The sequence below is a fragment of the Ooceraea biroi genome, chromosome 13 (assembly GCF_003672135.1).
Source record: "Ooceraea biroi isolate clonal line C1 chromosome 13, Obir_v5.4, whole genome shotgun sequence".
NCBI classification, from domain to species: Eukaryota; Metazoa; Arthropoda; class Insecta; order Hymenoptera; family Formicidae; genus Ooceraea; species Ooceraea biroi.
This window is the reverse complement of record NC_039518.1, coordinates 6,922,542-6,950,216: the sequence shown is the minus strand read 5'-3', so window position 1 is coordinate 6,950,216 and position 27,675 is coordinate 6,922,542. Positions and strand designations below refer to the sequence as shown.

The window sequence follows — 27,675 nt, the reverse complement described above, 5'->3', positions numbered from 1 at the left end:
ATGCTTCCCCCCCAAACCATTTACATGCATTATTAGTACATTTTAAAGATAAAAAACTTATTTTCGATTTGAATATATCGCTTGAGAGCGTCTCCTGGAGAAATCTTAGTGCAGCCGCGTCGCCGGCATTGCAAATTGGTGAGGCTTCTCCTGCCTCCAAATTTCGTCTAAACTGAAAAATTGAAATGTTCTTGTTATTTATGAATTCCCATCGTCGATGAACCAAAGAGAGAAGAAAAGTGAACTCCTGCCTCCAAATTTTCATCCAAACTGAAAACTCGAAATATTTTTCGTTATTTATGAATTCCCATCGTCGATGAACCTTTAATATTCATAAAAACATTAAGTTAAACAATTATTTTTGCATGAAAAAGTTCAACAACTTTGCCTAAAAATCGTACTTTTGTGTTCTAAGCTCCACCATTTTGGCACTTTTTCAACTTTTTTTTCTCTCTTTGGTTCATCGACGATGGGAATTCATAAATAACGAGAACATCGTTTCAATTTTTCAGTTTAGACGAAATTTGGAGGCAGGAGAACGCTCACCAATTTGCAATGCCGGCGACGCGGCTGCACTAAGATTTCTCCAGGACGACCTCTACAAGCGATATATTCAAATCAAAAAATAATTTTTTTATCTTTAAACATGTACTAATAAATGCATCAAAGTTTTATAATGATCCGCTGTATAGTTTCTCCAAAAACAATTCGTAAAATATACTTATTTTCAGCGTTCTAAAGCAGGCTCCCCCCTTAAGGGGATCCTGGAGTCGTCTGTATTACCGGCGGAATTGATCGATCTTACTGTACTAATTACTCTTTGATGATTGTATAGAATGAAAAATCCTTCTCCACGATTAAGTATACAAAGAAATATACCGAGCGAAACTCGACTTTATGTTAAAAACGACAAAAAATTTACAGTTTTATTATCGGCTTATTGTGACGTCACCTCGTACATTAATGTTCTTAATATAAATGTTTTGCAGTTTGTGTGGCCAAAATTCGATAATCGCAAGGACGGAACAAAATGAAAGATACGGGGAAGCTTTTAGAAATGAGTTTAGAAGCCTAGTGTAAAAAGTAATTAGTGCAGAAAGATTCGTGATCATTTCGTGCCTAGTATGCCTGTGAAATCGTGGCTGAATAAATAATTGTGGTTTTTTTTCCGTTTGGAAAGTTAAGTCCTGCTTTTCACATTAGACTATTGTGTGTACTTTCATCGTGGAAAAGGAGTTTTCATTCTGTGAATTCAATAAAAAGAAAATACAGGAAAATCATCGATTCCGCCGGTAATTCAGACGCCGCGACGGAGTTCACTGGCCACTCCAGGATCCCCTTAAGGCCAAGAGAATCAATTATTCATGAACTAGAATTCCAACAAAAGCAGCAAACGAGTCAAACTGCGATCAGTCTGTGTTCCGGCAGATCAAAATGAAACGTTCGAGCTGAAACAGTTTGATTCCCAATGTCCAACAGGTTCGACTGTTCGTTCGAACGTTAGGAAAATGCGAATAAAATAGTGTTCATCGCGAACAGGAATAACCAGCCTTCGTTCGTTCCATTTTCGTGATACGTCGCCTAGAAGCTTCGCTTCAGCTGTTTCATCCAAATTCAAGACTGAGCTTATCCTTGCTAGCCAATGATGATGATCGAGAGAGATCAAAGAGTACTTACCGATCAGCAGAGCTGGTTCCCAATCGTCGTCGACGAGCGCTGCGAGCACGAGGAACAACGGATGCTGGCGGGCAGGTGCTCTAGATCGTCGGTGCAGTCGTCGTACACTATGACCTCCTTGAACTGTCGCCTCCTGAGCAGCTCCTTGCCCTCACGAGCCGTCACGAGATCAGCGAGAGTAGCCTTGCCGAGCTGGAGCCTGCGTCGGTTGAAGCGGTCCGAGCAGTTCACGTTGATGGCACGCGCACATGGTTCACGTTGTACAGGATGAACGGTCGGCAGTCGAGGATCACCGACGGAACGGCGCCAGGTCGGGAGGTCTCGAGACGCGTGAGACGCTCGGCCAGGTCGCCGGAAGTGACGACGCGAGTCCTGCTCAGCACCAGCTGACGATGAAAACCGCCGTTTTCCGCGCAAGGACTGGTGGGCAGGCTGGCGGTCTCCAGCTTGCAACGCTTCGTGGTCACCGTCAGGTGTTGATGATGGTGCAAGTGATGAAGGTGGTGATGATGATGGTGGTGGTAATGCAGGTGGTGAAAGCCACGGCGATGGACGTCGCCGCTGTCGCCGTCGTCGTCGCCGTTCGCCTCCTCGTCGATGACAATCGACGGTATCTGGATGGGGCTGCCGTTAACGTTGTCGTTGCTGCTGCTGTTGCTGCTTAGGCTGCCGTTTCCGCTGTCGCTGCAACCGCCGCTGCTGCTAACGGAGGTGGCGATTGGCGACGCGGTTGGCGATGCCGGGAAGGCACAAGGGCTCGGTCCCGGCTCGCTCAGGCTGCGATTCAGCACGAGTTTCAGGTTGGCCCGTGGTCGGCCAGCCGACACCGGCTCGCAACATAGCAAGGTAGACATCGAGGAGGACGATGGGACTCGGTCTTCGGGCCGATGCTCGTGCTGATTGTATCCGTGATGAAGATAGTTGTGAGGATGGTGATTGTGGTTGGAGTTCACGTCGGTGATGCCCGCGTCATGGCACGATCCTGTGGTCGACGCTGAAACGTCACAACAATCGGAAACGTTAGCGATTTTGCTCGCGCGTCTTTCTCGGGCTTTTCAATTTTTCTGCGAGCGGACACTTAAGTGTTTCGATATCTCTCGACGTCTATATTTTCGGGACGGGAACTTGCTATACTTCCGCGGATCCGCATGTCCTCGCGCGATTCTGTGCTTTCGGACGGTTACAATTCTATTGGGTTGGCCAAAAAGTAATTGCGTTTTTTCCAATAGATGGACATACATGTCTTGAAACGTAACTAACTTCATTCTAAACCGCAAATTCATTATGTAGGTTAACAACTCACAGTTCAAGCTTGTTTTACAAAAAGAAAGTACACGATTTCGTTAACAATTGTTTGTTTGCCGTCGATTTTAAAATGGAAAATCAAAAAGAACATTTTCCTCACATTTTGTTTTATTACTTCCGAAAAGGGAAAAACGCAGTGCAAGCTCATAAAAAGCCATGTCATGTTTATGGCGAAGATGCTTTAAAACTGCGGCAGTGTCAAAATTGGTTAACTAAATTTCGATCTGCAGATTTTAATGTGAAAGATGCACCACGCTCAGGAAGGCCAATCGAAATTGATAATGGCAAAATAAAGGCACTGATCGATTCCAATTGGCGTTTAACGACACGAGAGATTGCTGGGAATCTTAACATATCGAAATCGAGTGTTGAAAACCATTTAAAACGACTTGGATACATTAGTAAGCTCGATATTTGGGTACCACATGAGCTCAAAGAAATTCATCTCACTGAGCGTATTGACATCTGCGATTCTCTTTTGAAACGTGAGGAAAATGATCCATTTTTGAAACGTATGATAACAGGCGACGAAAAATCGATCGTCTACAACAACGTCAAACGAAAAAGATCGTGATGAACCTGCTGAAAGCACTTGAAAAGCAGATATTCACCAAAGAAAGATTATGCTGTCAGTCTGGTGGGACTTTAAAGGTATTGTGTATTTCGAGCTGCTTGCAAGGAATCAAACCATTAATTCAGACGTATACTGTCGTCAACTGGATAAATTAAATGATGCCATCAAACAGAAACGTCGAGAATTGGTGAATCGCAAAGGTGTTGTGTTTCACCATGATAACGCTAGACCACGTACAAGTTTGGTCACTCGTGAAAAATTGTTGCAGCTTGGATGGGATGTGTTACCACATCCACCATATTCGCCAGACCTGGCACCATCAGATTACCATTTGTTTCGTTCTTTGCAAAACGCCTTGCATGGTAAAACCTTGACTGCTGATGAGGATATCAAATCGTTGTTGGAATTGTTTTTTGCTGAAAAGATAAGAACTTTTTTGAGCGCGGAATCATGAAGTTGCCTGAAAAATGGCAAAAGATAATCAAACAAAATGGACAATATATTGTTTAATAAAGTTTTTGTTTCCCATGAAATATTCGCCTTTTATTTATATGAAAAAAACGCAATTACTTTTTGACCAACCCAATATATGGCGAAGATGCTTTAAAACTGCGGCAGTGCCAAAATTGGTTTACTAAATTTGGATCTGCAGATTTTAATGTGAAAGATGCACCACGCTCAGGAAGGCCAATCGAAATTGATGATGGCAAAATAAAGGCACTGATCGATTCCAATCGGCGTTTAACGACACGAGAGATTGCTGAGAATCTTAACGTATTGAAATCGAGTGTTGAAAACCATTTAAAACGACTTGGATACATTAGTAAGCTCGATATTTGGGTACCACATGAGCTCAAAGAAATTCATCTCACTAAGCGTATTGACATCTGCGATTCTCTTTTGAAACGTGAGGAAAATGATCCATTTTTGAAACGTATGATAACAGGCGACGAAAAATCGATCGTCTACAACAACGTCAAACGAAAAAGATCGTGGAGCAAGCGTGATGAACCTGCTGAAAGCACTTCGAAAGCAGATATTCACCAAAGAAAGATTATGCTGTCAGTCTGGTGGGACTTTAAAGGTATTGCGTATTTTGAGCTGCTTGCAAGGAATCAAACCATTAATTCAGACGTATACTGCCGTCAACTGGATAAATTAAACGATGCCATCAAACAGAAACGTCGAGAATTGGTGAATCGCAAAGGGGTTGTGTTTCACCATGATAACGCTAGACCACGTACAAGTCTGGTCACTCGTGAAAAATTGTTGCAGCTTGGATGGGACGTGTTACCACATCCACTATATTCGCCAGACCTGGCACCATCAGATTACCATTCGTTTCGTTCTTTGCAAAACGCCTTGAATGGTAAAACCTTTACTGCTGATGAGGATATCAAATCGTTGTTGGAATTGTTTTTTGCTGAAAAAGGTAAGAACTGTTTTGAGCGCGGAATCATGAAGTTGCCTGAAAAATGGCAAAAGATAATCAAACAAAATGGACAATATATTGTTTAATAAAGTTTTTGCTTCCCATGAAAAATTCGTCTTTTATTTATATAAAAAAAAACGCAATTACTTTTTGGCCAACCCAATATATGGCGAAGATGCTTTAAAACTGCGGCAGTGTCAAAATTGGGTTACTAAATTTCAATCTGGAGATTTTAATGTGAAAGATGCACCACGCTCAGGAAGGCCAATCGAAATTGATGATGGCAAAATAAAGGCACTGATCGATTCGAATCGGCGTTTAACGACACGAGAGATTGCTGAGAATCTTAACATATCGAAATCGAGTGTTGAAAACCATTTAAAACGACTTGGATACATTAGTAAGCTCGATATTTCGGTACCACATGAGCTCAAAGAAATTCATCTCACTAAGCGTATTGACATCTGCGATTCTCTTTTGAAACGTGAGGAAAATGATCCATTTTTGAAACGTGAGGAAAATGATCCATTTTTGAAACGTATGATAACAGGCGACGAAAAATCGATCGTCTACAACAACGTCAAACGAAAAAGATCGTGGAGCAAGCGTGATGAACCTGCTGAAAGCACTTCGAAAGCAGATATTCACCAAAGAAAGATTATATGCTGTCAGTCTGGTGGGACTTTAAAGGTATTGTGTATTTTGAGCTGCTTGCAAGGAATCAAACCATTAATTCAGACGTATACTGTCGTCAACTGGATAACTTAAACGATGCCATCAAACAGAAACGTCGAGAATTGGTGAATCGCAAAGGTGTTGTGTTTCACCATGATAACGCTAGACCATGTACAAGTTTGGTCACTCGTGAAAAATTGTTGCAGCTTGGATGGGACGTGTTACCACATCCACCATATTCGCCAGACCTGGCACCATCGGATTACCATTCGTTTCGTTCTTTGCAAAACGCCTTGAATGGTAAAACCTTTACTGCTGATGAGGATATCAAATCGTTGTTGGAATTGTTTTTTGCTGAAAAAGGTAAGAACTTTTTTGAGCGCGGAATCATGAAGTTGCCTGAAAAATGGCAAAAGATAATCAAACAAAATGGACAATATATTGTTTAATAAAGTTTTTGTTTCCCATGAAAAATTCGCCTTTTATTTATATGAAAAAAACGCAATTACTTTTTGGCCAACCCAATAATTTGGCAGTTGGACAACGACCAACGTCCCGAGCGTTACGAAAGATCTGTTGTAAGCGACGACGTACTAACTTAGAAATTACGTGATACACCCGGGATTTGTGTGCTTGCGTGCGATTTGTTTATTTTTATAAATAACGCTGTATATTTATTCTCCGAGAAGGTCCTTGGAGCTCCCACTGCAGTTCTAAGAGATCTTTGCCTTTTATGTCTGCTAACAATCTGCAAAATCGTTTATCAAATCTAAAGATATATGCGTTGATGCGTCACTAAAGATCTTAAAGAGAACTTAGATCTTCGTATTTCCAATTGTTCTGTCAATTTGTGGCAGAGATTCGATGATTTTTCGAAAACTCGAAATTGGATTGAATGAAATGGTACTCGCTTGGAATCGACGGTCGATTAAACGGGAAACCAGCGGTTACTGTCTCTCATTCTATCTCTTTCTCGATCCATCTCTCTTGCCCGACCACTCTCCCACTTCTCTTCCGCCATCGAAGTTTCTCTCCGGCCCCGAGAAGTCTTCGAGTTCGTTCTTTCGAATGAGTAAACGCTGTGGAATTCGACGCTTCGAGCGGCAAGTGGGACCCCGCGACTAGCGATGGGCCCGATACCCTCGCAACACCTATCGATATCTTTCACGAGAGTGCTCGTTCAAACAAGTATTATCACACTGTGAGAAAGTTGCGGAAGGCATGCATCTATTTGCAAAAAATTGTTTCGATCAACATATGGAAACTTTCCAGGAAGAAAGATCTTGGAGATATCGCGAAGTTATCACTCAAATAGGGCAAACACGAAATCAGTCGAGAATAATGAAGGAGGGAGGGGCTATAAAAATAATCTGGCTTGACAAGTTTTTAGACTGAAGCTTAGCCGAAGCGTTACTTAACGAAGAAACTGTGTGAATTGAACTTTAAAACTTTAAATGTACATGTACGTATAAAAGATTTTACTTTCGATTACTCTCGGTAAAGTTGCTCGATTATTCTGCAGCGGAGATTACGGATACCTAAGTTTTAAAGAAGTACTTAAGCGATATTAATATCTTGTTCTTCAGTCAGGGTGAAGTACGCCTCACATGAGCGACACTTAAACGAGTCTTTAATATTCATGGTAATAAACAATAAAAATGGATCGGTCATGGAGCGCTTACGTCAAGGAGTCCGCTTCGCGCTTCTTACAGAACACGTGATTGGGAACCAACTCGACGATCATGGAGCGGGCACGGAACGTAAATGAAGCAATTTATCGCCGCGCTGACTAAAATAAAGATAAAGGTATTTGTTTGGGACTATCGCCACTCGCAACCTGACCGGGGCATTCAGCCCGCGGACAGGTGTAACACCGACACCTGCCACCGTACGGGGGATACGTCGCTCAACATTTTCACTCACACACGTAACAATATTATTCCCAAAATAGACATATTGTATAAATTATCGAAAGTTTATTAACTCTAGCCGACGTCGAGTTCTAATTCCAGTTTTTAAACATATTTTCATGTAACAATAAACGTAAGAGACTTCTGGTGACTCTTCAGTCCGTTTGTAACAAATTAATTAAACATTTGTCGAGTGGAAAATCGATTTAAGAATGCATACTACGTGTCGCAATTACGTGTTTCTAATTCACGCATTCAAACGGATTCAAAAGCACGAGGGTCGAGCATTTCAATTAGATTTCTCATTTACATTCTAACTACACTCCTGATCTGCACATCCGGTCTGAAAGTAATTAAAAATACAATCTCTCGCCCTACTTACATATTTTATATCCAATATAAAATGTCTGTCTAGCGTTCGCAGGCATCTTGCTCTGATTAAACAAGCAGACACTCACAAATTCCGGGTTGAATTTATGCGGAACGGCAATCAGAATTTGAAGAGCTTAAACAATTTTCACGTAACGCGATGTTGTGCTCCACAAAAACGTGCACGCGTTATGAGCATTTAGAGATTTGAAAGATTTGTAAGGACTCAAAACTACAGCATTTCCGTAGAACGACTTCGAACAGTCACTTTCAGGAGGTTTCAGATTCAAAGATCGAGAAGCCAGCATCACTCCCTTCGCACTTTCTGAGGTATGTACTCGCAAGATATCCACACTACAAGATTTTGAGATAAAGTTGCAAGACACCCGAATTACACAATCCAACCTAACATACGGAGGTAGAAGTGCAGCGATCTAAAGATCAAGGTCCAAAAAGTAGTTCAACTTCAAGGCTCTAAGGTACAAGCGTTCTGTCGGGAAAACTCGACATGCAAATTCCGAGCGCAGCAGGGGGGACTGGAAATTCGAGGGCCCGGGAGTCCCAGGAATCCCGGAGGTACGCACCTTGCATCTACATATCCGGTGCCCAAGAAAGGTCCGGCGTTTCTCCGGCTCTCCGAGAGAATACTAGCGTGATCGAAATCCGCCTCGCACGGGACCCAAGGGGGATCTCGATCGATCGAAGCAAAATCGAAGAGAAAGAGGAAAAGAGCCCGGACAATTACGCGCACTCCCGACGCGACATCATCCGCGGGATCGATCTCACGAGGATTGAAGGAACGGCGGAAGGAGGCCCGGTGCAGGATGCTGAGGGACTTGCAAAGGGGGGACGGACGGAACGAGGGAGACGTGCAGCGCGAGAGATGGGCCGTCGGGATGACGTCACGGGATGGGTCTCAGGAGAGTGCGGTCGCGCGGGCCCCGCGCGGGGCCCCGCGATCCTCGCGTCGGGCCGACATGCTACCCAACGGGAACGGACGAGCGCGGCGAGGTGTACACGGCACACACGGGGATCTACTGCCGCGAGAGCGCGATCGATGCGGATCCTCTGCCAACGGCCGGCGAGCGAAGACTGAGGAGGAGAGGGCCCGGTGAGCGCGATACGCGACGGCGACGGCAACGACGATGATGATGATGAGGAGGAGGACGACGACGATGGTGACGATGATGACAACGAGTTCGCCGGCGACGAGGAGAGAGTGGAGAACGCACTGCTAGTGCGGTGCGGTGCGGCGCGGAGGCACGCGGACGGGGGTGAAGGGGGTCGGCCGCGCGCAGGAGCGTAATTTAACCCCTCATACCGAACCTAGCACAGCGGAATGCACGTTGACCTTTACCGCGCCAACTTTTGTTGCTTTCTTAATTTCTTTAGCTTTTTTTCTTTTTTCACAGAGATTGGGAAAAAGGTTATTATTTTATTATTCGGTGGGAAAGCGAGTTGCGACGCGTGCGATTCTATCTATTGGGTTGGCCAAAAAGTAATTGCGTTTTCTTCCAATACATGGACATACATGTCTTGAAATGTAACTAACTTCATTCTAAACCGCAAATTCATTATGTAGGTTAACAACTCATAGTTCAAGCTTGTTTTACAAAAAGAAAGTACACGATTTCGTTAACAATTGTTTGTTTGCCGTCGATTTCAAAATGGAAAATCAAAAAGAACATTTTCCTCATATTTTGTTTTATTACTTCCGAAAAGGGAAAAACGCTGTGCAAGCTCATCAAAAGTTATGTCATGTATATGGCGAAGATGCTTTAAAACTGCGGCAGTGTCAAAATTGGTTAACTAAATTTCGATCTGCAGATTTTAATGTGAAAGATGCACCACGCTCAGGAAGGCCAATCGAAATTGATGATGACAAAATAAAGGCACTGATCGATTCCAATCGGCGTTTAACGACACGAGAGATTGCTGAATCTTAACATATCGAAATCGAGTGTTGAAAACCATTTAAAACGACTAAGATACATTAGTAAGCTCGATATTTGGGTACCACATGAGCTCAAAGAAATTCATCTCACTGAGCGTATTGACATCTGCGATTCTCTTTTGAAACCTGAGGAAAATGATCGATTTTTGAAACGTATGATAACAGGCGACGAAAAATGGATCGTCTACAACAACGTCAAACGAAAAAGATCGTGGAGCAAGCGTGATGAACCTGCTGAAAGCACTTGAAAAACAGATATTCACCAAAGAAAGATTATGCTGTCAGTCTGGTGGGACTTTAAAGGTATTGTGTATTTTGAGCTGCTTGCAAGGAATCAAACCATTAATTCAGACGTATACTGTCGTCAACTGGATAAATTAAATGATGCCATCAAACAGAAACGTCGAGAATTGGTGAATCGCAAAGGTGTTGTGTTTCACCATGATAACGCTAGACCACGTACAAGTCTGGTCACTCGTGAAAAATTGTTGCAGCTTGGATGGGACGTGTTACCACATTCACCATATTCGCCAGACCTGGCACCATCAGATTACCATTTGTTTCGTTCTTTGCAAAACGCCTTGAATGGTAAAACCTTGACTGCTGATGAGGATATCAAATCGTTGTTGGAATTGTTTTTTGCTGAAAAAGATAAGAACTTTTTTGAGCGCGGAATCATGAAGTTGCCTGAAAAATGGCAAAAGATAATCAAACAAAATGGACAATATATTGTTTAATAAAGTTTTTGTTTCCCATGAAAAATTCGCCTTTTATTTATATAAAAAGTACTTGCGTTTTTTTCCAATAGATGGACATACATGTCTTGAAACGTAACTAACTTCATTCTAAACCGCAAAATCATTATGTAGGTTAACAACTCACAGTTCAAGCTTGTTTTACAAAAAGAAAGTACACGATTTCGTTAACAATTGTTTGTTTGCCGTCGACTTTAAAATGGAAAATCAAAAAGAACATTTTCCTCATATTTTGTTTTATTACTTCCGAAAAGGGAAAAACGCTGTGCATGCTCATAAAAAGTTATGTGATGTATATGGCGAAAATGCTTTAAAACTGCGGCAGTGTCAAAATTGGTTTACTAAATTTCGATCTGGAGATTTTAATGTGAAAGATGCACCACGCTCAGGAAGGCCAATCGAAATTGATGATGGCAAAATAAAGGCACTGATCGATTCCAATCGGCGTTTAACGACACGAGAGATAGCTGAGAATCTTAACATATCGAAATCGAGTGCTGAAAACCATTTAAAACGACTTGGATACATTAGTAAGCTCGATATTTCGGTACCACATGAGCTCAAAGAAATTCATCTCACAGCGTATTGACATCTGCGATTCTCTTTTGAAACGTGAGGAAAATGATCCATTTGTGAAACGTATGATAACAGGCGACGAAAAATGGATCGTCTACAACAACGTCAAACGAAAAAGATCGTGGAGCAAGCGTGATGAACCTGCTGAAAGCACTTGAAAAGCAGATATTCACCAAAGAAAGATTATGCTGTCAGTCTGGTGGGACTTTAAAGGTATTGTGTATTTTGAGCTGCTTGCAAGGAATCAAACCATTAATTCAGACGTATACTGTCGTCAACTGGATAAATTAAACGATGCCATCAAACAGAAACGTCGAGAATTGGTGAATCGCAAAGGTGTTGTGTTTCACCACGATAACGCTAGACCACGTACAAGTTTGGTCACTCGTGAAAAATTGTTGCAGCTTGGATGGGATGTGTTACCACATCCACCATATTCGCCAGACCTGGCACCATCAGATTACCATTCGTTTCGTTCTTTGCAAAACGCCTTGAATGGTAAAACCTTTACTGCTGATGAGGATATCAAATCGTTGTTGGAATTGTTTTTTATTGAAAAAGATAAGAACTTTTTTGAGCGCGGAATCATGAAGTTGCCTGAAAAATGGCAAAAGATAATCAAACAAAATGGACAATATATTGTTTAATAAAGTTTTTGCTTCCCATGAAAAATTCGCCTTTTATTTATATGAAAAAAACGCAATTACTTTTTGGCCAACCCAATATATGGCGAAGATGCTTTAAAACTGCGGCAGTGTCAACATTGGTTTACTAAATTTCGATCTGCAGATTTTAATGTGAAAGATGCACCACGCTCAGGAAGGCCAATCGAAATTGATGATGGCAAAATAAAGGCACTGATCGATTCGAATCGGCGTTTAACGACACGGGAGATTGCTGAGAATCTTAACATATCGAAATCGAGTGTTGAAAACCATTCAAAACGACTTGGATCATTAGTAAGCTCGATATTTGGGTACCACATGAGCTCAAAGAAATTCATCTCACTGAGCGTATTGACATCTGCGATTCTCTTTTGAAACGTGAGGAAAATGATCCATTTGTGAAACGTATGATAACAGGCGACGAAAAATGGATCGTCTACAATAACGTCAAACGAAAAAGATCGTGGAGCAAGCGTGATGACCCTGCTGAAAGCACTTGAAAAGCAGATATTCACCAAAGAAAGATTATGCTGTCAGTCTGGTGGGACTTTAAAGGTATTGTGTATTTTGAGCTGCTTGCAAGGAATCAAACCATTAATTCAGACGTATACTGTCGTCAACTGGATAAATTAAACGATGCCATCAAACAGAAACGTCGAGAATTGGTGAATCGCAAAGGTGTTGTGTTTCACCACGATAACGCTAGACCACGTACAAGTTTGGTCACTCGTGAAAAATTGTTGCAGCTTGGATGGGACGTGTTACCACATCCACCATATTCGCCAGACCTGGCACCATCGGATTACCATTCGTTTCGTTCTTTGCAAAACGCCTTGAATGGTAAAACCTTTACTGCTGATGAGGATATCAAATCGTTGTTGGAATTGTTTTTTGCTGAAAAAGATAAGAACTTTTTTGAGCGCGGAATCATGAAGTTGCCTGAAAAATGGCAAAAGATAATCAAACAAAATGGACAATATATTGTTTAATAAAGTTTTTGTTTCCCATGAAAAATTCGCCTTTTATTTATATAAAAAAACGCAATTACTTTTTGGCCAACCCAATATAATCGAAGTAATGCATTTTTCATCGGCCACGGAAGGCGAGTGCAGAAAAAAGGAGACGTCTCTTGGGAACTTCAATCTCCATTTTAATTTAAATAAGCAAATTGAGTTTTAATGCCGATCTTGATGTGCTTCTTGATCTCCAACTTGTAATTCTTTATTTCAAGTAATTTAACAGAGTCCAGTGCTCCCAGCCTTCGAAACAGTTTTCGCAAGTGTGTCGTTCCTCCTCCTTCAATTTTCCTTTTGCGCCGTACAATTCTCTTGAAATGTTCCTGGATTCTAGAACTCTTCGAGGAACCTCCTAGATCCCTTCGAGTTCTACGCAACATTGGCTATCGGCGATCCCGAAAAAAAGCAAGTTCTGCGCCATCGTGCGTGCAACGCGCTCGCGATGACTCATCCGACGACGGCGCGAGCACACGCGCTTTATGTGCACGCGCATGTATTGTGTACACTCTTGTACGCTCATATAACCGGTGTCCCGAGATACACGCTATGCCACGGCGACACTGCCGTACCGAGAGGAGAGTCCGGCTGTCCCTCGCGCGCTCGATCGATGTCAGTCTCGGTATTTTGAATATTAATAGTATCGCCGAGATCCGCGGCGTGAGAACTATAGGCAGCAATACGCAAAGCGGCTTCTACCCGTGATCGATATCAGTCGTTGGTGCCGCGAATATTAATAATACCGAACGGTATCACCGAGTTCTTTGTCACGTCAGCGTCGTGACGCTTTGATTCTCCAGTCTTCGCTCTCGAGAATAAGATTTTTGAAAAAAAGAGGACATGACGCAGCTTATTAATGCCTTCTCGAGTAATTACGCGTAATCTTAATTTGACGTTAATTGGTAGCAATTTTTAATCGCTTCGTTCAGTGAAAGATTAAAGGAGTATTCGGATTTTGGGACAAGCGTGTGATTAAAAATATTTTTTTAATGATTTGCAAGCCTACATTGTGTACTTTGGCCGGTGATTGACAATTAAAAAGAAGAAAATTATCAAAATTGAACTGAATGATCAATGCTGTAAAATTTAATTTCCGAAGGACCTTTCGCTTTCAAGCGTCTATAATTGCAAACCCATTTCGCTATCGTAATTTTCTAGAGGAAGAAACCGACTCGGAGAGACTCCGCAAGTCAACGAGAGTGCGGTTGATCCGGGACACTCCGTATGTTCGAGTTTATGAGGTTTAATTTAAATCGCCGCCACGGAAACGGCCAACACCGAAATTACGTGTTATTTGACGGAGAAATAAATTAAACACGGAAAGTACGTCAAAGAGTGAGGCGAGAGGAAGAGAGGGACTGTTTAAATATATGGGGACCGGTCTAAAAAGAGCCACGGATCCGAAATACGAATAATTGCGAGTGGCGTGAAAACCACACACTTGTCGTACATACACACGTACACACTCTCGCTCTGTTCGATAGACCGTCGATTTTTTGGGCAGCATTTTTGGATCGCCGATCAGCAACTTTATTTCGGTACGCGCGATAATTTCGTCGCACACGAGACGTTTCGCATTTCGTGTGTGTGTGTGTGTGTGTGTGTGTGCAAACTGATAAAGAACTCGGTAGCACGATTAACACATGCGTGTTGTTTTCTCAGGTGAATCTCTTCGCGGCGAATTTCACTTTTCTGCCAGCCATTTAGAGTTCCTTCTTTTAAATCTCCCATGCGAGTGCGCGCGCACTTGACGGTTTTCCTCTCCTTTCCCGCGAGATTGCGGAATCGGCGGACTTGCCTTTTTATCGTAATTAATCGATGCACTCCTAGATTCCACGATTAATCACGATCGGGGGAGATAAGATTGTCGTCGTTACGATAGCATTGACGCGCGATATCCGTTTCTGAAAATTTAATCGATTATTCTTCGAGGCTTACGCGATGCTTACGTAGAGGAAGAAAAAGAGATGTAATCCCCAAATAAACGATGAAACGGCTTTTATTAGTTCGTGACGTAGTTTCCGTACCTCGCGTTGCTTATGCGTTCTCCAAAACAATCGGCCGCACGGTATGTATAATCGAGGAAGAGGAATGCGGCGATTTTTTAATGAATTTTAATTTTAATTTTAACAAAAATCCAACATTCGCGATAGAATCTACAGAAAACCTACATCGATTGAACCATGATGTGCAAGCCTAATAAATCACAGTTGTAAATTTTTTAATTTTTCTGAATTTTCGGAAGAGTAAAATGTTTCATTAAACATAAATTAAGTAGCGCGAAATGTCCAATGATTCAAGTGGCGAAGTCGAAACTTTCGCAAATATTTCAAAACCTCAAAGACATGAATATATGTCTTCAATATTTCGAAAAAAAACTACAATTTGACGATCTCGGGATCTGAAAATCCAAGCTCCAACGAGACCAGAAAAGGCCCAGAAGTCCGCAGTTCCCTAGACCCAAGAACTCGATTCGAGCTTGAAGGTTCCAAACGTCCTCCCAGGAAGTCTCCGCGCGCACACGCTCACTCGCGCTGGTGTGCTCGCGCGTGGTCATCTACTCCATGTATCAAAGATAGAGTCTGACATCATACACACGGGCATCAGTCGGGTCGAACGAGCGATAAACATATGTATTCGCGCACGGTGTCCTCGCATACGCGGAAGGTTCCAGTTTACTGCTCGCAACTGTCTCGATCGATCGATGCAGCCACCAATGCCGCGGACGTGCGATTCTTCGCGCGTCCACTTTCTCTTATTTCTTCATATACTTTACACATATTATACAGGGTGGCCCATTTTAATTTATACAGTCGATTTTTTAAAAAACTAAAAGAGATACGAAAAAATGTTTCAGACAGACATGTCACGATTTCGAGGGGGACATAAGATGATACCATTGGTTTGACCTTGAATAGTCGTTTGAAGGTCACGCGAAGATCACCTTCAATTTCTTAAATTGAAACCCCAACTTTTTATTGCAGATTCTTATTCTTCATCGAAAAGTAAGTAACTTTTGTCTGAAACGTTTTTCCGAAAAATGTCATCTTATGTCCTTAAAATGTCCTCAAAACTCATCTTGAAGATCATTTTAAGGACATAAGATGACATTTTTCGGAAAAATGTTTCAGACAAAAGTTACTTACTTTTCGATGGAGAATAAGAATCTGCAATAAAAAGTTGGGGTTTCAATTTAAGAAATTGAAGGTGATCTTCGCGTGACCTTCAAACGACTATTCAAGGTCAAACCAATGGTATCATCTTATGTCCCCCTCGAAATCGTGACATGTCTGTCTGAAACATTTTTTCGTATCTCTTTTAGTTTTTTAAAAAATCGACTGTATAAATTAAAATGGGCCACCCTGTATATACAGGGTGTTTCTCCTAACTGTAGCACTTAGAATATCTCTGCTTCCTTTGATGATATGAAAAAAGTCAAAGGACGAAAATTGTTCGATTCAAAGAGACTAGTACTCTGGCAAGAAAATTATTTTTTTTAATGTGACCTTTCACAAGATATCAAGGTCATGAACATTTTTTTAAATGAGATGGTATATTTTCCTTAACGAAATGATGTAGCTTGTAAAAAAACAAATTCAACCATACAGAATATGTTGACCTTCAAATGACTTTGAACCACAAAAATCACGTTTAGGAAAAGAAACTCTATTGTATAACTACAAAGATATACCTTTTTTACAGATGTTCGAAATGATCACCGTTTACTTCCATATACTTTCGAATTCGATGAATAAACGATTGTTTTACGTTTTTGAGAGATTCCGGAGTAATTGCGGTGCACGCACGCTGAATTCTTTATAATCTAACTTAATTGTTTTGGATTTCTTTTAATTTTCTTATTCTTTTTCTTGACGAACGCTTTGTGCGATAACGACGGCGCCGTCGACGGCGCACGAGTCAGAGATTGGCAACTGCGAATGTCGTCTTGTCGCGCGGCTCGCAGATAATACCCGCGAGAAGAGTCAAAGATCCCTCGGCTGACAAGAAAGATCCACGGACTCAAAGATACACAAAGGCGCTGCGCGATACGCGAAGACCTCGTGTCTCGAAACAACTCGGACTCAAGGACCAGCATCGCCAGAAACGAAGCCCGAAAAGGAGCGCGTAAAATCTCGATATCAGCTGACGTGCATTCGATGATGCATAGCGCCAGGATCGCCGCGGTGATCATATCGGTTATCTCAAATTATGACGTCAGGGTATCGAGAGAAAGCAAACAAAATAGCTTCTAGGAATGAATTCTTTCTCAATCAAACTATCGCGCCGTCCGATAGAACGGAAAAACATCAGGAAGTTCCAGTTCGATGAAACCAGCGTATCACGCAGCGATAAAATCATCAAGCGATCCAACATTGATTCATTTTAATTGACTTGAATTTGACAAAAGTGTCACAAAAGCTTGACTTGATTGCTTTTCAATTCCGATCAATTTTCCCCCGCTTTGTTCAAATTCATCTTTTCTCGTTTTCGTGAATTAAGGGGATCCTGGAGTCGTCTGTATTACCGGCGGAATTGGTCGATCTTACTGTACTAATTACTCTTTAACGATTGTATAGAATGAAAAATCCTTCTCCACGATTAAAGTATACAAAGAAATATACCGAGCGAAACTCGACTTTATGTTAAAAACGACAAAAAAATTTACAGTTTTATTATCGGCTTATTGTGACGTCACCTCGTACATTAATGTTCTTAATATAAATGTTTTGCAGTTTGTGTGGCCAAAATTCGATAATCGCAAGGACGGAACAAAATGAAAGAATACGGGGAAGCTTTTAGAAATGAGTTTAGAAGCCTAGTGTAAAAGTAATTAGTGCAGAAAGGTTCGTGATCATTTCGTGCCTACGTGTGCCTGTGAAATCGTGGCTGAATAAATAATTGTGATTTTTTTCCGTTTGGAAAGTTAAGTCCTGCTTTTCACATTACATTATTGTGTGTACTTTCGTCGTGGAAAAGGATTTTTCATTCTGTGAATTCAATAAAAAGAAAATACAGGAAAATCATCGATTCCGCCGGTAATTCAGACGCCGCGACGGAGTTCACTGGCCACTCCAGGATCCCCTTAATGATTTCACCGACGTGCGAAAGCAATCAAGAAAGCTCGTCGTACTGATTTCCCGACTCTTCCCGAGTCCATCATATCGCGGGTGTTTTATTGTCTGTCAGAAATAATGGCGATTTACACAAGTTCGGATACGCGACAGCTTATAGTAACACGTAACACTCGCTGCCGCTGCTGATAAGACGTCTTTGTACGTACTATATCGGCGAACGTCACGAAAGTAGTCTGATAAAATACGATTCGTTCAAGTACGATGTATAAGATAATACGCGCTGTACAGTGTGTGTCTTGCGTCGTTATCAACGAAACAACGGCTCCGAAAAGTGATGCACGAGAGTACTCTCAATCTCTGTCATTAAATTGTCTTCCCATTAAATGCTTTAACTTATTTTTGTATTTTGAGTTGAATTAGCTAGATGTAATCTAGATTTAGAATTAGCCAGATCTCTCTGTTTGACTGATGGATCAATTGTTGCAGCTGATGGACGGATATGTGTCAGTTGTAATAAGAGAAACTTTCCTGTTTATGTTGAAAACTTCCATTGGTGATCTTTGTATTGCTATCACTTATTTGCAGGATATGAGAGAGCACATAAGAGATTATTTTTATCGGAATAAAAGATGATGGAAGAAGCTTGAAATATAGATTGTTTATAATAATAATGATTGTGTAAATCTTTTAATTGAAAGTGCAATATCACTGAAAAGTTTTGCGTAAAAGAAATTCGATAAAACAATGATAAATTCTGACGAAAACACGTCAATCAATTTTTGTTATGATGATATAATGATAAAGTGCATTTTAAGAATTTTATCAGTACTTCCCCCGAAAAGGGTGAGTCATTCTTCAAAAGAAAATCATGAGGTAATTGCAACTCTAGCTTCATCATGTAGCAAAATCATGTTTGAATGAAACATGAGTTTGCATTTATCGATCAGGATAAAAGTAAACTTTCAATATTTTTTTAACAGAATCTCCAAATACCTAAAAGACGCCAAGAGATACCAGCATTAAAAGAATCTTGAAGTCTACAAGCCAAAAATCGCTAAAAATTCCAAGTACCCGCAAAAGAATTTTAAGGATTATTATTTTTTTCAAGAATGAGAGACAATTAGTTAACTCTCGCAATACTGACGCCTTCACTAATCGCATAGACTACAATGCCTGGATCTCTTCCGGACCTATAATATCTTCATTTGCATAAGCATTTTAAATTAAATCTTTATCCTTGCTAACTAACATTTGAACTAACTTTTTTATCTATGAGATTATCTCTGTCAATCATCATTGAATAATATAAAAACGATAAAAAATACCATTTATCGTTCCTCTTTATCAAGCACTGTTAAAAATACATTTTTTCAAGATACTCGTCTCGTTATTGTGCTGACATAATTGCCGAATAATTGAATGGCGTATAGTCAAGTTTTTACATCTGTCTCCGACTAGACCCAGGTACCGCTCGGCGAGGGTTAATGATTACGTCTTAACGAATTTTCCATGACTTATCTAGTCCTAACCTAACCTAACCTAGCCCGCTTGATAAATGACGTGACTCACCATCGATGGGCCGAAATCGGAATCTCTTAAGCCTCGGCAATGTTGCAGGGGAGCAAACTCTCGTTAGAACAGGCATCTCGCTAGCTTCTTCGGGTGACGATCGGCCGGAAATCCCGTTCGAGGACGATTTCGGTGGCAAAACGGCCGTGCGCTTTGGCGATCTCTCTGTGATGGCAGTGGCCTCTGCGACAAGAAAAAGTGAGCTTCAGGTAGATACATATTGGGTTGTTCGGAAAGTAATTTCGTTTTTTACAAAGCGATGTCGTTAGTCGCGTTCCTCGATACTTAACCTTACTCTAAGCGGAAAATTCGTTTTATATTTTGACAACTGACATTTCAGACGTCATTTAGTATCTTATTGTGTTGCGATCTGTCAAGTAATTGTTTTTTGGCATCACATCAAACATGGAAAATCAAAGTGAGCATTTTCGTAATATTTTGCTTTTTTACTACCGAAAGGGTAAAAATGCAGTGCAAGCGAGAAAAAAATTGTGTGCCGTGTACGGAGAAGATGTATTGAGTGAACGTCAGTGTCAGAATTGGTTTTCGAAATTTCGTACTGGAAATTTCGATTTGAAAGATGCACCACGTTCAGGTCGGCCAATTAAAGCTGATGACGAGAAAATAAAGGCTCTGGTGGATGCAAACCGTCGCATAACAACACGCGAAATTGCTGAAAAGTTAAATTTATCGAATTCGACCGTTTACGATCATTCGAAACGCCTTGGATTCGTTTCAAAGCTCGATATTTGGGTTCCACACAGTTTAAAGGAAATTGACTTGATTCGACGCATTACCATCTGCGATTCATCGTTGAAACGTGAAGAAAATGAACCATTTTTGAAGCGAATCATAACTCGAGATGAAAAATGGATTGTTTACGACAGTGTTAAGCGAAAACGATCATGGTCCAGGCAAGATGAACCTGCTCAATCGACATCCAAGGCAGATATTCATCAAAAGAAGATCATGCTTTCTGTATGGTGGGATTGGAAGGGAATCGTATTTTTCGAGCTACTACCAAGCAACCAGACGATTGATTCGAAAGTGTATTGTCGTCAGCTGGATGAATTGGATGCTGCCATCAAGCAGAAGCGACTAGAATTGGCGAATAGGAAAGGTGTCGTATTCCATCACGACAATGCCAGACCACACACAAGTTTGGTCACTCGCCAGAAGCTTTTACAGCTTGGATGGGATGTGCTACCACACCCACCATACTCTCCTGATCTGGCACCATCCGACTACCATTTGTTCCGGTCTCTACAAAATTCTTTGAACCATGTAAACTTCGATTCAAATGAAGGCGTCAAAAATCACTTGCTTCAATTTTTTGTCAATAAGGAGAAGGACTTCTATGAGCGTGAATCTTAAAGTTGCCAGAAAGATGGCGAAAGGTAGTGGAACAAAATGGCCAATACATCACTGAATAAAATTTATTCTAAATATGAAAAAACCGCCTTTCATTTTTCCTTGAAAAAACGAAATAACTTTCCGAACAACCCAATATATATATATTGGGTTGTTCGGAAAGTAATTTCGTTTTTCACAAAGCGATGTCGTTAGTCGCGTTCCTCGATACTTAACCTTACTCTAAGCGGAAAATTCGTTTTATATTTTGACAACTGACATTTCAGACGTCATTTAGTATCTTATTGTGTTGCGATCTGTCAAGTAATTGTTTTTTGGCATCACATCAAACATGGAAAATCAAAGTGAGCATTTTCGTAATATTTTGCTTTTTTACTACCGAAAGGGTAAAAATGCAGTGCAAGCGAGAAAAAAATTGTGTGCCGTGTACGGAGAAGATGTATTGAGTGAACGTCAGTGTCAGAATTGGTTTTCGAAATTTCGTACTGGAAATTTCGATTTGAAAGATGCACCACGTTCAGGTCGGCCAATTAAAGCTGATGACGAGAAAATAAAGGCTCTGGTGGATGCAAACCGTCGCATAACAACACGCGAAATTGCTGAAAAGTTAAATTTATCGAATTCGACCGTTTACGATCATTCGAAACGCCTTGGATTCGTTTCAAAGCTCGATATTTGGGTTCCACACAGTTTAAAGGAAATTGACTTGATTAGACGCATTACCATCTGCGATTCATCGTTGAAACGTGAAGAAAATGAACCATTTTTGAAGCGAATCATAACTGGAGATGAAAAATGGATTGTTTACGACAATGTTAAGCGAAAACGATCATGGTCCAGGCAAGATGAACCTGCTCAATCGACATCCAAGGCAGATATTCATCAAAAGAAGATCATGCTTTCTGTATGGTGGGATTGGAAGGGAATCGTATTTTTCGAGCTACTACCAAGCAACCAGACGATTGATTCGAAAGTGTATTGTCGTCAGCTGGATGAATTTGATGCTGCCATCAAGCAGAAGCGACCGGAATTGGCGAATAGGAAAGGTGTCGTATTCCATCACGACAATGCCAGACCACACACAAGTTTGGTCACTCGCCAGAAGCTTTTACAGCTTGGATGGGATGTGCTACCACACCCACCATACTCTCCTGATCTGGCACCATCCGACTACCATTTTTTCCGGTCTCTACAAAATTCTTCGAACAATGTAAACTTCGATTCAAATGAAGGCGTCAAAAATCACTTGCTTCAATTTTTTGTCAATAAGGAGAAGGACTTCTATGAGCGTGGAATCTTAAAGTTGCCAGAAAGATGGCGAAAGGTAGTGGAACAAAATGGCCAATACATCACTGAATAAAATTTATTCTAAATATGAAAAAACCGCCTTTCATTTTTCCTTGAAAAAACGAAATAACTTTCCGAACAACCCAATATATATATATTGGGTTGTTCGGAAAGTAATTTCGTTTTTCACAAAGCGATGTCGTTAGTCGCGTTCCTCGATACTTAACCTTACTCTAAGCGGAAAATTCGTTTTATATTTTGACAACTGACATTTCAGACGTCATTTAGTATCTTATTGTGTTGCGATCTGTCAAGTAATTGTTTTTTGGCATCACATCAAACATGGAAAATCAAAGTGAGCATTTTCGTAATATTTTGCTTTTTTACTACCGAAAGGGTAAAAATGCAGTGCAAGCGAGAAAAAAATTGTGTGCCGTGTACGGAGAAGATGTATTGAGTGAACGTCAGTGTCAGAATTGGTTTTCGAAATTTCGTACTGGAAATTTCGATTTGAAAGATGCACCACGTTCAGGTCGGCCAATTAAAGCTGATGACGAGAAAATAAAGGCTCTGGTGGATGCAAACCGTCGCATAACAACACGCGAAATTGCTGAAAAGTTAAATTTATCGAATTCGACCGTTTACGATCATTCGAAACGCCTTGGATTCGTTTCAAAGCTCGATATTTGGGTTCCACACAGTTTAAAGGAAATTGACTTGATTCGACGCATTACCATCTGCGATTCATCGTTGAAACGTGAAGAAAATGAACCATTTTTGAAGCGAATCATAACTCGAGATGAAAAATGGATTGTTTACGACAGTGTTAAGCGAAAACGATCATGGTCCAGGCAAGATGAACCTGCTCAATCGACATCCAAGGCAGATATTCATCAAAAGAAGATCATGCTTTCTGTATGGTGGGATTGGAAGGGAATCGTATTTTTCGAGCTACTACCAAGCAACCAGACGATTGATTCGAAAGTGTATTGTCGTCAGCTGGATGAATTTGATGCTGCCATCAAGCAGAAGCGACCGGAATTGGCGAATAGGAAAGGTGTCGTATTCCATCACGACAATGCCAGACCACACACAAGTTTGGTCACTCGCCAGAAGCTTTTACAGCTTGGATGGGATGTGCTACCACACCCACCATACTCTCCTGATCTGGCACCATCCGACTACCATTTTTTCCGGTCTCTACAAAATTCTTCGAACAATGTAAACTTCGATTCAAATGAAGGCGTCAAAAATCACTTGCTTCAATTTTTTGTCAATAAGGAGAAGGACTTCTATGAGCGTGGAATCTTAAAGTTGCCAGAAAGATGGCGAAAGGTAGTGGAACAAAATGGCCAATACATCACTGAATAAAATTTATTCTAAATATGAAAAAACCGCCTTTCATTTTTCCTTGAAAAAACGAAATAACTTTCCGAACAACCCAATATATATATATTGGGTTGTTCGGAAAGTAATTTCGTTTTTCACAAAGCGATGTCGTTAGTCGCGTTCCTCGATACTTAACCTTACTCTAAGCGGAAAATTCGTTTTATATTTTGACAACTGACATTTCAGACGTCATTTAGTATCTTATTGTGTTGCGATCTGTCAAGTAATTGTTTTTTGGCATCACATCAAACATGGAAAATCAAAGTGAGCATTTTCGTAATATTTTGCTTTTTTACTACCGAAAGGGTAAAAATGCAGTGCAAGCGAGAAAAAAATTGTGTGCCGTGTACGGAGAAGATGTATTGAGTGAACGTCAGTGTCAGAATTGGTTTTCGAAATTTCGTACTGGAAATTTCGATTTGAAAGATGCACCACGTTCAGGTCGGCCAATTAAAGCTGATGACGAGAAAATAAAGGCTCTGGTGGATGCAAACCGTCGCATAACAACACGCGAAATTGCTGAAAAGTTAAATTTATCGAATTCGACCGTTTACGATCATTCGAAACGCCTTGGATTCGTTTCAAAGCTCGATATTTGGGTTCCACACAGTTTAAAGGAAATTGACTTGATTCGACGCATTACCATCTGCGATTCATCGTTGAAACGTGAAGAAAATGAACCATTTTTGAAGCGAATCATAACTCGAGATGAAAAATGGATTGTTTACGACAGTGTTAAGCGAAAACGATCATGGTCCAGGCAAGATGAACCTGCTCAATCGACATCCAAGGCAGATATTCATCAAAAGAAGATCATGCTTTCTGTATGGTGGGATTGGAAGGGAATCGTATTTTTCGAGCTACTACCAAGCAACCAGACGATTGATTCGAAAGTGTATTGTCGTCAGCTGGATGAATTTGATGCTGCCATCAAGCAGAAGCGACCGGAATTGGCGAATAGGAAAGGTGTCGTATTCCATCACGACAATGCCAGACCACACACAAGTTTGGTCACTCGCCAGAAGCTTTTACAGCTTGGATGGGATGTGCTACCACACCCACCATACTCTCCTGATCTGGCACCATCCGACTACCATTTTTTCCGGTCTCTACAAAATTCTTCGAACAATGTAAACTTCGATTCAAATGAAGGCGTCAAAAATCACTTGCTTCAATTTTTTGTCAATAAGGAGAAGGACTTCTATGAGCGTGAATCTTAAAGTTGCCAGAAAGATGGCGAAAGGTAGTGGAACAAAATGGCTAATACATCACTGAATAAAATTTATTCTAAATATGAAAAAACCGCCTTTCATTTTTCCTTGAAAAAACGAAATAACTTTCCGAACAACCCAATGTATCCTTTGTTTGAGTTGACTGAATGTGTGCAATCTCCTGACGTGGACGGCGATGCGTCATCGTCGGATGTCATCGTGTGTGTGTGTACGCGTGTTAGTGTCATTGCTCCAGTATGCGGATTGCAAAATCTTGCACGACATCGTTTAGCTGTGCCGACATTTTTTTAATGCTCGATGACAATATCATTGCACAGCGATATTTATGTTCACTACGAGTCGGCAGATGCGCCAAGCTCGCACGTTTCCTATATCAACTTCCGCCACCAGGTTCTTTCCCCCTACGGCGTTATCAATAGGTAAATTTGAAGAAACTACCGCGACAAAATTTGGACGTGGAAATGTTACAAGAAGCAACCTGGTAACGTTCCGTTCGTTAACGGCTTGTTAATGTTTCAGAAAGATGAATTATTTAATGCTGTACATGATATTATAGTCATGACATCGTTTTTTTAATTATTTTATACGGAATAGATTATTCTTAATGTGTTCTTCGGTTTTATTTTGGTTTTGATATCATCTAATTGTTATATTACTTATAACTCTAAAATGTCAAACTGTCAATACAAAACTCATCAGCGGTCCGAGATTGCAGCTGTGAGTCATCCGATTGACAAGCAATCGCGAAAAAGCCAATACTTGTGAAACACCTTGACCCTATTCTTTTACAATGGATCTTTCTGTAAGAGACAAACAGATATTTTATGTAAAGCTTTTATACATAAAATATGGTTTTAAGTAGTTAAAACTTCTGCAAATTATTGGCATAAAATTTTATTACGTTCATCGAATTAAATTCTGAATAACATTATACAATTTCGAGCAATTATTATTAATCAAAATAATCACGCCATCAGATTTAATGTATTATTTTCATCTAGAAAGAAGATTTAATTACGACTTGATATATAAAACAAATTACTAAATCTCACACATTTAAAATTTATCATATCTTGCACATTTTCAATTTTGACTTTATAAATTCAGTTCTAACTCGATTAAAAAAAAAACAACCTGCACTATTCGCAATATTCATCTTCCGTTTGGCAAACAGTATCTCATAAAACACTTAAAACTTAAAAAAATTGAGCAACTACAATCCAAACAACGTCGTACAAGGATATTGCTAGTCCAAGTTACATTAATTTAATTAATTAATTACATTAATAAAACAATAATTATATTTCATCATTAATTCAATCAAATTCCCAGAATCTCATACGATGAATCTGTTTTAGGATGAACCGACGAACAAGACAATGGTCAGCGTGTATCATCACTTACCGGGGGAGAGCGGTCTCTTGGCGGGCGACGATCTCGCGGCACGATGGTTCACCGTTGACTGTGCCGCGGCGTCGCAGCCGGCCACCGATATCTTGGCGCTCATCCTCGACGCAAGGTCTCCTCCGCCGGCCGATTCCGGCGATCCTGACTCACGTACCAGGAAGCTCAGTCCGGAGGACGACGCACAGGCATGATGACGATCGTGTCGAGTCTGCGAAAACAGTTGACCCCGTTATTGCCGCGCTCAGGTGTCGATCGCCCCGTGGAAGAGCGATCAGTCGGGACATCCCAAGTCAGAAGAGACCGCCAGGATCAGCCAGGAGGTGGACATGAAAATGACGCCGATTTGGTCAATGTATCAATCAAACTCCTTTCGAAAGAGATTTAATCAATTTAATTCCTTTCGAAAGCGATTTCGAAAGCGTCTTTGGGTGCACGGCTGGTGCACACTCGAGGATGTCGTCAACAATCGCCCTCGAGAATTGCGAGTCCCCGCAAACGCACGTTGTGCGAAGAGTCTCTTGCTTATTTCTAGTCAGTCAGCCTTTTTACTATTTTTAAGTCATTTTTACTGTCAATACGTTAATACGTTAAGCCCGAAATGACTCAAATGGACACTGAGCTACAGGAGCTTAAGTATGAGGCAAGTGGCCTGGCTCATATAATAATATGATTATTACGTGGTATTACGTGGTATCAGAGAGTCGCATTAGAGTCTCTATAAAAGAGGTCCTAACGCAGGTATTAAAGTGTTACGTCTGTATTCGGGATTAACGTTTCCACGTGACTTCATCATGTTTTTCCGCTCTCTCATTATTAACGTCTTCCAGATAAACCCGCTCAATTAAGACTCGGGAATCACCGGTTGTGCGATTCACGTGCGTCAATCACAGCGTCATTAAGGGGGTATTCTAGTGTAGCATGTCAGAAAAATCGAATTTTTTTGGCATATTTTGCAAGTATATGGTATGGAAAATATGTCCGCGAGAAGATTTAGCCCGAATCGCAAAATTAACAAAGTAATAGCACCCAATAGAAAATAACCTCTGGCGCGCGCTCGGCGGTTGGACCGCGCGGCACACAACAGAGCATTGTTTAGTATTTTAGGTAGGATCGGAAGATCGTTATTCTTTGAAGGTCGTACATTTGAATTGGAGCCTTTGTATAGTACAGCTTATATAGTACAACGAATCTCTAAATTCATTGATTTGGACTTTTGCTCCAAAACATCTCCATGCTGGCGTGAAAGTTGTTGAAACAGCAACATTCTTGGCAGTTATAATTTTCAGTAAAGGATTTATGCCAATTTTCAAACTTATGAACGTGATGGGAGTTAGTATTGGTCAGCAAGCGGTGATGTACGCAAACTCCCGGAACGAAGCTCGTATCACCCGCTCGGAGCGGCGCTCCACTAACTTCTCTCGAGATCAGAGAATGAATCGC

At 40.9% G+C, this 27,675-nt stretch overlaps 1 protein-coding gene across 1 annotated transcript in view; it reads right to left on the bottom strand.

Moving 5' to 3' along the window:
- Window positions 1-1,269: 1,269 nt before the first annotated feature.
- LOC113563191 (probable serine/threonine-protein kinase DDB_G0282963) overlaps window positions 1,270-27,675 on the bottom strand; it is a 33,646-nt gene continuing 7,240 nt past the window's right edge. Inside the window, exons 2-4 of the mRNA XM_026974499.1 lie at window positions 26,233-26,443; window positions 19,550-19,732; window positions 1,270-2,671 (exon numbers count right to left, since the gene is read on the bottom strand). Coding sequence (XP_026830300.1) covers window positions 1,905-2,671; window positions 19,550-19,732; window positions 26,233-26,443 — 1,161 coding nt within the window. The 3' untranslated portion in view covers window positions 1,270-1,904. The remainder of the gene's footprint in view (window positions 2,672-19,549; window positions 19,733-26,232; window positions 26,444-27,675) is intronic.